Source organism: Protomyctophum parallelum (genome assembly GCF_964188405.1).
Source record: "Protomyctophum parallelum genome assembly, chromosome: 21".
NCBI lineage: Eukaryota > Metazoa > Chordata > Actinopteri > Myctophiformes > Myctophidae > Protomyctophum > Protomyctophum parallelum.
The window spans coordinates 13,097,087-13,111,306 of record NC_139713.1 but is presented as its reverse complement, the minus strand read 5'-3'; the positions used below and the strand labels follow the sequence as shown (position 1 = coordinate 13,111,306).

Here is a 14,220-nt window from a genome sequence, read left to right as displayed (position 1 = left end):
CTGCAGACACATTTTGGTTTCATTGAACCATTAGGTCAGGCCGACCTCTCATCTCTTAGTGCTCATTAGCGTAAATTGGCACTTCCCCTGCACCCTCTAGCACATATATAAAAGTTATATGTGTGTGTGTGTGCGTGTGCGTGTGCGTGTGCGTGTGCGTGTGCGTGCGTGCGTGCGTGCGTGCGTGTGTGTGTGTGTGTGTGTGTGAGTGAGTGAGTGTGTGAGAGAGAGAGAAAGAGAGAGAGAGAGAGATGTTATTGCAACCTGGATTTGGGTTCCTTCCTTGAAATGTTTTCTTTGAATATAATCTGAATTCCGGTTTTAACAATTGCTCCAGCGCCCAAACAACAGTGTGCTAAAGAAACACACGCAAATGCAAGCAACTACAGTCCCCTTTTGGCACAGAGTCAAGACGCCAAGCGCAGTGGGGTCTTCATGGCTTGTGGCATGGCAGAGGCTATAGGCTGTCAAGCCTCTCGGCGCAACTCCATGAAAGGACGTTGGAAATAACTAGGAACTTCCATCCTCTCTATGAGCCCTTTATGTTCTAAATAGCCTTAAGATAGGTTTGGCTAAAACACCGCCACAAGCCCCCACACAGTCGACTGTACCTCACGCCATCCATCTCCGGTTGGTCCTCAGTTTTATATTCCATCATGTGAATATTCCATGGATATAGGGGAAAAAGACAGATCCAGAGATCCTCCAGTAACATGAGAGGGTTCTTATAGTTTCAGCAGCCATGGCGTAAGAAAATATTTAGCAGTCATGTCAATTTTAACATGGCGGATACTAGGGGATACATGGGTCTTTGGGGGCCAAGGAGAACTCCACAAAGTTTGTCAAATCTGAAAATGTTTGTGTTGTTCTTTTCTCTTCTCTTCTCTCTCTTTTTGTTAAAAAGATTTAGGAGCGCGTGTGTTATTATGAAATTACCCCTAAAACACTGAGCATAAAAACTTCTTGATGGATCTTGTCCTGAGTGCCAAGTGAGTTTCTTGTCAAGAAGAGCCAGAACAGACCAGACCAGACCAGACCGGTAAAAACCGGGCGAGATAATAAAATCTCCAGGCCCGTTCCTAGTTACAGCCCGTCCACTTTCACGTCAGTTCGACCCGACCTCTCCAAGCGGCCGGTTCGACCCGACCTCTCCAAGCGGCCGGTTCGACCCGACCTCTCCAAGCGGCCGGTTCGACCCGACCTCTCCAAGCGGCCGGTTTGACCCGACCTCTCCAAGCGGCCAGTTCGACCCGACCTCTCTCCGACCGCTAAACATCCGTGCTGATGCTGCAGCTGCGGACGAACATGTCCCTCATGGTGGCCGAGCGGGGCAGGTTGTGCTTGCGGTAGCCGGTGGTCAGCTCCAGGGGCACGGGCAGGTCCAGGTCCTGCTGCTGGACGCTGCGATAGCTGATCCGCTCGCCGCCATTCCTCAACCCCCCCTCTGGCTGGTGCTGGTGGTGCAGGTGGTGGTGGTGGAGGAGCGGAGGCGGGGCCGGCGGCAGCGGCGGCTGGAGGTAGAAGGGCAGCTCGTAGTGCGTGCAGGACGGGCAGAAGGTCTGCGAGCGCGTCAGTTTCCTGGCCAGGGGAGGGGTGGAGAACAGGGCGGGGCCATTGAGTGCGGTGGAGGAGGAGGAGGAGGCGGAGGCGGCGGCGGCGGAAGCTGCCACAATGTTGTGATTGGAGTGGACCGGCGGGAGGCGGGACGTGACGGCGAAGTCGGGCTCCTCCTCCTCCGACTCGGATTCTTCCTTCTTACAGCAATAATACTAGAGGTTGAAGGAGAAGGTTCGTACATGGAGGAGGAAGGGGGAAAGGAGAAGGTCCGTACATGGTGGAGGAAGGGGGAAAGGAGAAGGTTCGTACATGGTGGAGGAAGGGGAAAAGGAGAAGGGCCGTGCATGGAGGAGGGGGAAAGGAGAAGGGCCGTGCATGGTGGAGGAAGGGGGAAAGGAGAAGGGCCGTGCATGGTGGAGGAAGGGGGAAAGGAGAAGGGCCGTGCATGGTGGAGGAAGGGGGAAAGGAGAAGGGCCGTGCATGGTGGAGGAAGGGGGAAAGGAGAAGGGCCGTGCATGGTGGAGGAAGGGGGAAAGGAGAAGGGCCGTGCATGGTGGAGGGGGAAAGGAGAAGGGCCGTGCATGGTGGAGGAAGGGGGAAAGGAGAAGGGCCGTGCATGGTGGAGGAAGGGGGAAATGAGAACATGGCAGAACGTGGAAGAGAGAAGGAGAGAATGAGAAGGTCGATATAGAACAGGGAGATACAGGGGAGAGGAGGAAGAGACAGGAGGCAGAACGACGGGGAAGAAAATGAAGGGGGGAAAAAAAGGAGAGAAATCCAGAATGTGCAGGTGAGAGAGAGAGGGAGAGAGAAGAGAAGACAAAGAAGGGATAGAGGGAGTGGAATGAGGACAGAGACAAAGTTAGGGACAGGGCGGCCATTTGTCATCATGAAATGTCAAAGTCTTTACAGCATTTGGCAGATTGGTTTATTTGTGATAAATCACATTAACCCATTTAGACCTGAGGACGATTCTACAAATGTTTTCTAAATCATCGTCTCCCGGTGGCCAACTCTGGGATTGCAGCTGGGGCCCTATATACAAACTGTCACCTGTCATAATTATAGGCACGTCATGCTGATTAGATCGTGCTCAACGAATGACAGTAGGGAGGTGACTTGAAATGACTTCAATTTTAGGTCCCCCCCCCCGCCCACAGACCAAAATAGAAAATAGCCGATCTACAAGCTCTACAATGCGTGGCAGCGCGACACATTGTGAGCTTGTAGCTCGGCTATTTTCAGCAAGTGTAAAATCAGTCATTACGACGGCATCAAGGCCCGACAAAATAAATTTTAGTCGACTAAATCAACTGTAGATTTACTGTAGACTAAAATCTTATGATATTTAGTGGACTAAAACTAGACTAACACTAAAACATTCCAGGTGATTAAAATATGACTAAAAGTTTTATTCCAAAGACTATGACTAAACTAAAAATAGAAATTTGCTGCCAAAAACAATGTCACTGCTGAGAAGCACAGTGTAAAACTAGAACTGCACTCTGTCGAGTGCATACTTGCTTGTTGCACACTAGTAGGCCATAAATGGCCAACTAGTGCGCAAGCAGAGCGCGCATGTAATGTTTTCGCCCGCTGTAAACTGTCAAATCTCAGTATCTCTGTGAACGAACGTTTGAAATGATTAATGTTTAGATGTAATTATTTGCTACCTACTATACATGTAAACATTTAGTATTAAGTATGATTCTAGTTTATATCTATATAAGAAATACTGTTTTATTGTTGTAGATATATTCTGGATCCCTTTTTTGTTTTTCAGAGACAAATAAATCATTGTTATGTGTTGAAAAAAAAGGTATATAAACTGAATTAAAATATGTTATACAGTATACTTTTTCTGTAAACTGTGGAATCTCAATATCTCTGTGAAGGAACATTTGAAATGTGTAATTATTAGGTGTAACTATTTACTACCTATCTAATTTATGTATGTAAACGCCTATAAAAAAAAGTATATAAACTGAATTAAAAATGTAATTCTGTGGTCACTTTGGTCCAAAAACCGTGACAGCTGTTCCGCCATTTCAGGACCCCCCCAGAAAAACATCAAATCTGTGCCCGTATTGCTGGACCAATGATGACGAAATGACCATATTTCTTACGTCATCATACTATATACATAATTAGTAAAAATAAAAGACCAAATTGTGCCTGATTTGCTGGGACCAGAGTACGTGGTGTGTATGTGTATGACTAGCTCTAAATGATGACGTAAGAAATATATATAGTATATAGGCATACTATATATGTATACATATATACTCCATACTCTATACTGTATAAAGTGTGTAGTTGTAAGTTGATTAGCGGTATTCTGTGGTCACTTTGGTCCAAAAACCGTGACAGCTGTTCTGCCATTTGAGGCTTACGCAGAAAAACATCAAATCTGTGCCCGTATTGCTGGATCAATGATGACGAAATGACCATATTTCTTACGTCATCATTTAGAGCTAGTCATACACGTATTTCTTACGTCATCATTTAGAGCTAGTCATACATCAAATCTGTACCCATATTGCTGGACCAATGATGACGAAATGACCATATTTCTTACATACACACCACGTACTCTAGTCCTAGCAGATCAGGCACAATTTGGTAAATTATTTTTTTATTGATTATGTATATAGTATACGTATGACTAGCTCTAAATGATGACGTAAGAAATATATATAGTATACTGTATAAAGTGTGTAGTTGTAAGTTGATTAGCGGTATTCTGTGGTCACTTTGGTCCAAAAACCGTGACAGCCGTTCCGCCATTTCAGGACCCCCCCAGAAAAACATCAAATCTGTGCCCGTATTGCTGGACCAATGATGACGAATTGACCATATTTCTTACGTCATCATTTAGAGCTAGTCATACACGTATTTCTTACGTCATCATTTAGAGCTAGTCATACACATACACACACATTTGAGGCTTACGCAGAAAAACATCAAATCTGTGTCCGTATTGCTGGATCAATGATGACGAAATGACCATATTTCTTACGTCATCATTTAGAGCTAGTCATACACGTATTTCTTACGTCATCATTTAGAGCTAGTCATACATCAAATCTGTGCCCGTATTGCTGGACCAATGATGACGAAATGACCATATTTCTTACATACACACCACGTACTCTGGTCCCAGCAGATCAGGCACAATTTGGTAAATTATTTTTTATTGATTATGTATATAGTATACGTATGACTAGCTCTAAATGATGACGTAAGAAATATATATAGTATATATATAGTATATAGGCATATACTATATATGTATACATATATACTCTATACTCTATACTGTATAAAGTGTGTAGTTGTAAGTTGATTAGCGGTATTCTGTGGTCACTCTGGTCCAAAAACCGTGACAGCCGTTCCGCCATTTCAGGACCCCCCCAGAAAAACATCAAATCTGTGCCCGTATTGCTGGACCAATGATGACGAAATGACCATATTTCTTACGTCATCATTTAGAGCTAGTCATACACGTATGTGTATGACTAGCTCTAAATGATGACGTAAGAAATACGTGTATGACTAGCTCTAAATGATGACGTAAGAAATATGGTCATTTCGTCATCATTGGTCCAGCAATACGGGCACAGATTTGATGTTTTTCTGGGGGGGTCCTGAAATGGCGGAACGGCTGTCACGACAAATGGACCAGGCCGATCACATTACTTGCGCGCTCTGCTTGCGCAAGTAATAAACAAAGTGACTCAGTCTAGATTCCATGCCAACAAATCAACATGCTGAAAAATGCCTCACAGCGCTTTCATTGATGCGAGGTTAAAAATGAGTCTTTTTTTCATTGACATTCTATTCCAGTATTCAATTTTTATTACTTCTCATTCTACACCGCACCTGACAAGATGTCCCAGATAGGTAGACATTTTGGCGTTATCTACGATGATACAAGGTCATATCTGCATTTTGACAACTTGCAGAGCAGAAGTAGCATAGCAAAGAACCCTATCATTTGTAGGAAAATGCACATGACGGTTATAAGTAATAAGTAAAAAAGAAAAAAAAGACTGAGTATGAGGAAATGCTGATGGAAGCCAAATGCCCAAACATGGTCATTTTTCACTGCACTTTCATTCCTAACTGTGGTGTTAAAAATCACACCTGTGTGAAGTGAGGGGCGCTCTTATCATCGTATACATCATCATGCTCAGGCACATGTGACGTAAATTCTCTATTTCATTGTCAATGGCATTTAATGTTTGTGTTATAGGCAGGGGGGGCAGTGAAGCCAATAGAGCGTCGCAGTCCCTCCCCCTTTCAGAACGACGAGTGGCCCAGGAAATGAAATGCAATGCATTTCTCCCATAGGATATTTTCTTTAAGTATTTATTTAAAGACGGTTACGCCGCGGACAAAGCCAACTCGGATCGTTACAAATCATGACAATGAATACAATGTTTTGGGCCGATCAAATCATTAGAAAGAAGAAAATAAAGGCAGGAGACAACACTATTTGTTTTGTTTTTCTTCTTATAAATTATTTGATCGGCCCAAAACATTGTGTTCATTGTCATAGCTCATAGAGGTCCATGTATTTGGGCCCAACTTCACCTGTATTACCTTAATAAACATGGCCATGAATACGTTCTGCTATGGTCCCATTTATTTAAAAAAATGACCATAAAGTCGAGTATGTTCTGAGGGGCGTGGCTACCGTTACAGTCTATGATCAGGATCCACCCCCGCTCGAGTCAAAATAAAAACCAACAAAGAAGAAGGGGGGAAGTCCCGCCTTGTTGTCTGGGCCAGCCAATGGAAAGCTGGGCCCAAACGGATCTAGAAAGATGGCGATTTAAAAATTCAAGGACTGACTGGCTTCATCTTACATCCATATCAGACACTATTTAATTGGTTAAGGAGTAAGTTGTGACTCTTACCTGCAGCCTGCAATAGCACAGTATTGCAATGATACACAGTAGGATGACGGTAGCTAGAATTCCTCCAGTGATGACCACCGTCCCGGCTGTCATTCGAATGCCTCTCCATCAACACCCTACAGAGAGAGAGAGAGAGAGAGAGAGAGAGAGAGAGAGAGAGAGAGAGAGAGAGAGAGAGAATAACACGTTTGTCCGTTCGTTCTGCACGCACACGCAGGGAGACACAGACAAAAAGACAGAACATATCAATAATAGTGTATGGGGGCTATCGGTTTCATTAAGTGCATTATAAACTGCGCCCTCTCAGTGTGACTCATTGAATTACGCGCCGTTTGGCAGAGACACTTAATACAATCAACGTCGTCTCATAATTACAGACAAGTTTCAGACCGGAAGGCAGAGAGGAAGGGTCGAGGGAGAGGGCCGAGAGAGGGGGGAGAGAGAGAGAGAGAGAGGGAGAGGGAGAGAGAGAGAGAGAGGGAGAGAGAGAGAGAGAGAGAGAGAGAGAGAGAGAGGGAGAGGGAGAGGGAGAGGGAGAGGGAGTGTGTGGGGTAAAAGGGTCGGTTGGGGGCAATGAGACATAGATGGATAAATCGGAGGTGACTGCAGCAAGCGGCATGAGAGAGTGAATGGACTTCAAAATGAACGGGGCAAGTGTTGACGAGGGTGGGAGCGATGAAGAAGAGATGGGGGAGACGACGAAGAGGATTAAGCTGCATGGGCTGAGAGAGAGAGAGAGAGAGAGAGAGAGAGAGAGAGAGGACAGGGCAGAGGGGTGAGATGGAGCACAGAAGAGTCAAGAGTGTGTATAGTGCGGCCCGAGAGAAGAGGAGAGAGAGTTGTACGCGGAGATGAGACGGGACAGGGGTGGACATGATGAGGGCGAATGGAGAAAGGAGCCAAATGAAGAGGACAAGAGAGAGAGCGGGACGTACTGTACCGTAGCAGGATGAGACATTAAGGCAAAATGAAATGACAAAAGGAGAAACTAGAGGTTGGGGCGAAGGGAACAGGGAATGACAATGAGAGATTGTAAATGAGCATGCAGCGGGGAGGAGGAAAGAGAAACAGCGTTTTTTAAGACATTAATCAGCGGGGCAGATCGACGCCCTATTGGACAGCTGTGTTGTGTGGGTGACACGTGAACCCTGAACATTTAGTCAAAAGGTCACAAGGAAAAAAGATAAATGGGAGAGAGGTCGACCCCGAGTATAAGGATAAGGAAACCCTGCTCTGTGTGCATATTCATTCAATTCCATCTGCGCAGATGTCGCCTTTTCACGCATTCTTTTAATATATTAACCCACTGGTGTCCCTTTTCCAGGACCCCCAACGACCCCAGAATTATCTCTGTTCCAGGGACCCCCCCCACAGAAGAAAAGATTTGAGTTAAAAACGTTCACTTTGAAAGAATATATTCAAAGGTTTGTGGCAAATTTTCACGACTTTTTCAAAAATAGCAGATCTGCTTTTAAGTATAACATAATGCTTAAAACTAATGCTGGAAATACCTATGTTTCTGTATCAGTGGTGCTCAATATTTCATGTCAAGGACCCCCAAAAATTATATGTAATTGGCCGCCAACCGCCATTTGAAAATATGTTGTTCCAGTGACCTCCCCTCCCAGAAGCAAAGATTTTAGTTTAAAGCGTTCGCTCTGAAAGAATATATACTCAAAGATCTTCGCCACACGCGGTTTAAGTTATGCTGGAGACAATCTATATTCACATAGAATTGTACAAGAAGTAGAACAATGGAAACAAAACAAGCTCTGGAAGAACACAAAGGTCGAAAGACAGCTGCGAATCGACCCTGCATGGTCTGAAAAGAAAAATATATCACTGACGAAATATTCAGGGATCATCGTCATGTTGGCTTGTGTTGGACATTTTTTGTCATTTTTTTTTTTTTTGCCACAGACATACTTAAAACCAGCGCACAAATACTATTACCAGAAGAAACACATAAAATAGCCCTGAATGACCATAATTACAGGTCTGTAACTCTGAGAGTGTACGAATGGAACCAAATGGACCCGTCTCAGAGTTAAGGGGGTCATCATTGCAAATACAACATTTGAGAACCAATAGTGTTGACTCTCATTATATTCTGAAGTAAACCTGGAGACTTGACATTTAGTAAGAGGGTGTTTATGATCAAAATAAGAACATGGCGTGTAAAACAGTGTTGTTTTCGTCGACTAAAACGAAGACGAAAAATCGACTACCTTTTTCCCACTGATGAAAATTAAATGGAAACTACATGAAAACTAAGCTATGATGACTAAAACCAAGACTAAATATACTGACAATTTCGTCAACAAATAAAAACTAGACTAAAATGTTAGGAATGGACTAGTGGACAAGAGATCCAGTATAAGTCATTTTGCACTTGGTTGCATGCTGACAATAGCAGCTCTACAAGTGCAAGTGTAAAAACAGCCATTACGACGGCAAAACACAGTTTAGTCGACTAAATCAACTGTAGATTTAGTCGACTAAAATAAGAACACTAAAACATTCCAAGTGACTAAAATGTGACTAAAACTAAATTAAGTTTCAAACAATGTGACTTCCATTGGAAATGCATGACACTTACATCTTGCTTACATCTAGCATGCATCAATGTTGTATGCTAGATCGAAAGGTCAAGGTATTTGAGGGACTCATTTGAGGTAGGCCTACTCTTTACTTTACTCGAGTACTTTTACTTCTACTCCTACTGCATCTCAGACGCAAATATTGCTTTTTGCTCCACTACAATTATTTGAAAACTTTAGTTACATTGTAATTTTGCATTATTCATTATTATTATTATTATTAATATTTCAGCTCTATATAGTATATATAAATGTTGCCATTTGATTATAGCCGATCTACAAGCTCACAATGCGTTGTGATGCGATGCATTGTGAGCTTGTAGATCTGCTATTATCAAAAGATAATAGCAGATGTATCAAAAGATGATAGCAGATAAGATAAGAAGTATACATTTTGATACCAATACTTTTGTACTTTTACTCGAGAACATTTTTACTTGTAACAGAGTATTTCTACATTGCAGCAATGATACTTAAAAGTGAAATGGTAAAGAAGTTGAGTACTTTCTTCACCAGCGCACGCATACAGAGCTGGTCTGTATGCGTGGCGCAGCTTCACCACCACTCAGCAGTGGCGTGCACAGATAGACACTAGGGGGTGCTAGAGCACCCCCTGCCCTTTTGGCAATTTTTCTCTTAAAAAAAAAAAAAAAAAAGAAGTTATTTTTTTTTCTTAATTTGTAGTGTGTGGACCATGGTGACATTGATCAAACCTTGATAAAAAAAACGCTTCTACTATATTATTTAGGCCCCCACAATCTAAAGCTATGTTTCTATGTCAGTGGTTCTTCGATTAAAGAAAAATAGCAGACCTACAAGCTCGTAGCGCACCACTCGGTGGCGCGCTATGAGCTTGTAGATCTGCTATTTTTCAATAGCTAAAGCACCAAAATCGGTTCCCGCCACAAAATGCGCTGCACAAGGTGCCCCTTTTTTTCACTTGAGCACCTGCCCCTCTAAATGTCTGTGCACGCCACTGCCACTCAGCACAACATTGTGATTTACGAGGCTTTGTTCACAAACTGCACGCAGTGCATAATATATAACTCACCGTCGATAGCTAAAGATTGGACAGAGGGAGAGAGTCGCCGCTGTTATTATTTTTCTTATATATGTCTTGCATTCTTTTTGCGTAATGCGCTGTCATTGTATGCTATGTGGCCAGAAACAAAAATTATACAGAAAAATTCACTTGTGTAGGCCTACTGTACCTCTTCACTGTACTTCCCTCCAGGTTGAGAAACAACCTACATCCCAAACCCTCACCCTAACCCCAACCTCCCACGGGGCAGCACACCTAAACCTAACCTTAACCCTCTCCCAACCCTTAACGCACCCCTCACCAACCTTAATCTGGTCATCTTAACGCACCCCTCATCAACCTTAATCCGGTCATTTCAACGCACCCCTCACCAACCTTAATCCAGGTCGTTTTAACGGACCCTTCACCAACCTTAATCCGGTCGTCTTAACGCACCCCTCACCAACCTTATGTCTAATCATTGCTATGTCTAACCAAAGGATGCCTCCCTTCCCAATCTCAGACATTCAACGTGGGGGTAAACTCAGCACTCATACCAGCCACATTCTGCAAACTTGGAGAATGAGATCCATACACCACACTACATTATGATTCACAGACTAAAATAGTGTCATTGTCTCCACCAGGCCGAAGGCATGGGGAGAGAGTATGTTTTGCACTCCGTCCGTCCGTCCGTCCGTCCGTCCGTCCGTCCGTCCGTGTGTCCGTGTGTGTGTGTGTCCGTCTGTCCGTCTGTGAACAGCTAATCTCCGGCACCGTTACCCCGGTCGATGCCAAATTTTGCAAACACACTCCCTGGATGCCAACGATGAACCTTTGCCCCAACATTTCCAGAACGGCCTGTTATAGCTCCACCAGGAGGCCGCTTTGTGCAAAACACGTTTTTGGACAGTACACCTACAGATTTTGTCCAAACATCACGCAAATTGGTACACAGTCTCTCTAGAGCCATTCAACTAAACTGGTCTTTCAGATTTCTCAAACTCCATCTTGATTGGCTAAGATTGGCTTCCAAAGTTCGCAGGAGTGCTCAGTTTCAAACAAAATGCTGCAAATCATGAACACATCGTGTGATTTCCGTGAAATTGTGCACGCACAATACCACTAGGCCGAGGAAGAAATGCCACATGAACATTTTCAACTCAGCCTCATGGTGGCGCTAAAACTGGCCGAAAAGTGTTTTTACCTCTAACTGCACGGACCTGTGGATAACTTTGTATGCCAACTCCCTAGAGGCCAAGGAAAAACCTTTGCCTGGAATTTTTCACATCTGCTCTTTGTAGCGCCACCAGGAGGCCGACATATGTAAAACATATTTTCTAATATTGGAATGGAAAATACTTTATTAATCCCTGAGGGAAATTGATTAATATTACTCCTTCAGATACGTACACACTCCTATCTCTCTCTGTCGCTCAAATTAATTAGTCTAGATTCGCCGGGAGCTGCCTATGCCATAGAAAGCATAGGTGGACCCCAGGCGAGGGCTGCCCTGACTGCTTGTGCGTCTCCATAAATTGTTGCATCGGAGCTACATGGCCCATACGATCACGGTGTGCATTTCAACATTCTTTGAATGTAGGCCAGTGGTCTTGTTGGTAAACGATGAATCCGCCATTGTGGTGAAAGTCACTATCATTAACAACAGGCGCCTCCTCACTGTCATGAAGTGACATGAGGCAGAACTCAACTTGTGACATGTAACGCACCCTAAAATAGAGATGAATATGCAACAACACAGAAGTGCCAGGTCCATGACAAGAGCCACAATGATTTAATTGTGACCGAACAGGTCGCATTTACTGTTACTGTACTGCATTCGTTCGTCCGTTGCGTCACCCGTGCCTCCATAATGTTGGTCACGCCACGTGACATCATGGAGACCCTTTCATCTCCATATATGGTTGTCAGTCCAACCACTAGTGGTTCCCGCGACGCGACTCAGACTTGCAAATGAACCGAGTTGGTACGACTCGGTTGTATGTGGACATATGTGACCAGTGCCAGCAGAATATGCCTCATGTCGCCAGAATGAACATGCCTTAAATCAATAAATAAACTCGTTTTTTTTTTTTATGTGATTTTCTTTTTTTTTCATATTAATACAGTTTGAATGTTGAAGAAGGTTTTCATTCAAACAGATTGTTCATTTGGGCAAATGAAATGTATACATTTATACGTCAAAGTGGGCTTGTTTTTTAACAAGTTTCTGGAGGCAGAAGAGCGCAGTTCCGAGATTTGCATGTTGGTTACGATTGGTCCTGTAATCTCTTTGTCCTCAGGTTTCACGCTCTGATCACCGCCCATTAGCGTGCTTGTGTTTGTAAACACAGAAGTATTCTGGGCATTTGGGTTAGACTTTACAGAAAATAAACAAAACCACGTATAGCTGCTACTCGCTGAAATACACTTCCCAGCTTGGAGTCTTTCACCAACAAACAACAGGCTAGAAGCTAGCTAGCCTAGTTAGCCGTTTGTGTCGTGTGTTAAAGAGCAAAGAGATCACACGTCTTTTCTTTTAATCACAACTCGCTCATTTCTTGCTCATTTAAAAAAAGGTTATATACTATGTAAACTATGAAATGCAGGCTTTCATTTGGTATATAGAACGTTTGTGTAGGCCGTCTCTAAGAAACGGTATCAATTGAAAAGGAAATGTCGGAAATGTTTTTTCCTCGCGCACCCAGCAAAGAGCTACGTCTTTTCAAATACGGCCGTTAGTACTGTTAATTCAACATCCGGTGAGGGGAGGATACGGATCGTGTATGTATTGTGTATATAAATCAGGGCATACAGTGGGTGGGCTTTAGACCGGATGTAAGCCTTGCACACTAAATAGACACCCGATGTAGTATGAATCCACCCATCGAATGCACAGGAATTACTATAAATGAAACCAGGCATTGTGACTGCATGTGGACAGATCTGTTTATTAAAATAGCAAATCTACAAGCGCACAACATCATAGCCTGATGCGTCGATTTTATTTATTTAAAATACTGGGTCAATTGTCTGACTTTGATTGCTTAAAGTAGACCTGCATAAAATGGTGTACTGCAGCTATTTACAACCAGGTAGTGTATAAGTTAAATTGAACACTTAACTTAATATTTAATACTTGAATACTTATACTTAGTATTTAATACTTAGTACTTTCAAAAGGGTTTATTGGGGCACCTTACAAATTGCATTGTTTGTTCTACTGGCTTAAACATGTCAGTGTTTCTAGTGTTGCACTGTTGACAGCTAAAACGTCCTATTGTCTCTTGTCCCTCCCATCAATTTCATTGAATGATACATCATATGAAAGCTTACATTCTGTACTTTAATAATCTGTAAAAATCTGAAAAATGGAAAAGGCGACATGAGGCATGTTTTGTTGGCACTGGTCACATATGGGATGTTGTATGTGGACATATGGAGATACATGGGTTGTACCAACTTGGTTCAGAATGGTTTGCGAATCACATCACCGGTTGGTTGGTCACCAGATCGATTAGGTCACCGGATCGACTGACCTCATCAAACCCTGGATAGCCATATACCATGGTTTGACATACTGCATCTGCATGTTATGGAAGCCGGACAGCAACTCTACATTTGACCCCCTCATTGACATAGATACCCGAGCTTGATTCTACAAAATGTCTCCTGACAGTTTTCTGAAAAACCCTATGTTTCTGTGTCAGTCGTTCTCTTGTTTGTGGTAAGGAGCCCCACAATTATATGTATTTGGCCACCGACCCCCATCTCAAAATATGTTGTTCCAGGGACCCCCCCCCAGAAGCAAAGATTTGAGTTAGAAACGCTCGCTCTGACATAATATATTCAAACATTTGGGCCACATTTTCACGACTTTTCAAAAATAGCAGACCTACAAGCTCGTAGATCTGCTATTTTTCAACAGCTAAAGTACAACATAATGCTTAAGTTAAAACACCAAAAGGGGTTCTTGCTCATGCTTCTCAACTGTACCGTACTAAACCCTTGACTGTGATGCCCATACTTTGAATTATTTCTAATTTCTAACATCCAATCATTTATAGGCCTACTACTTATCGCAAAAACTGTATTTCCTCACAATGCTACGTGACTTGAG

General features: G+C 43.2%; 1 protein-coding gene across 1 annotated transcript; it reads right to left on the bottom strand.

Annotated features, from left to right (window-relative positions):
- Nucleotides 1–1,268: 1,268 nt before the first annotated feature.
- On the bottom strand, nt 1,269–6,572 carry LOC310879545 (protein FAM163B-like; the record flags this gene model as incomplete). Its single annotated transcript, XM_083794317.1, has 2 exons — nt 1,269–1,769; nt 6,480–6,572. The coding sequence occupies 2 exons, from the start codon at nt 6,570–6,572 to the stop codon at nt 1,269–1,271; spliced, it is 594 nt and encodes a 197-aa protein (XP_083650443.1).
- Nucleotides 6,573–14,220: the final 7,648 nt, after the last annotated feature.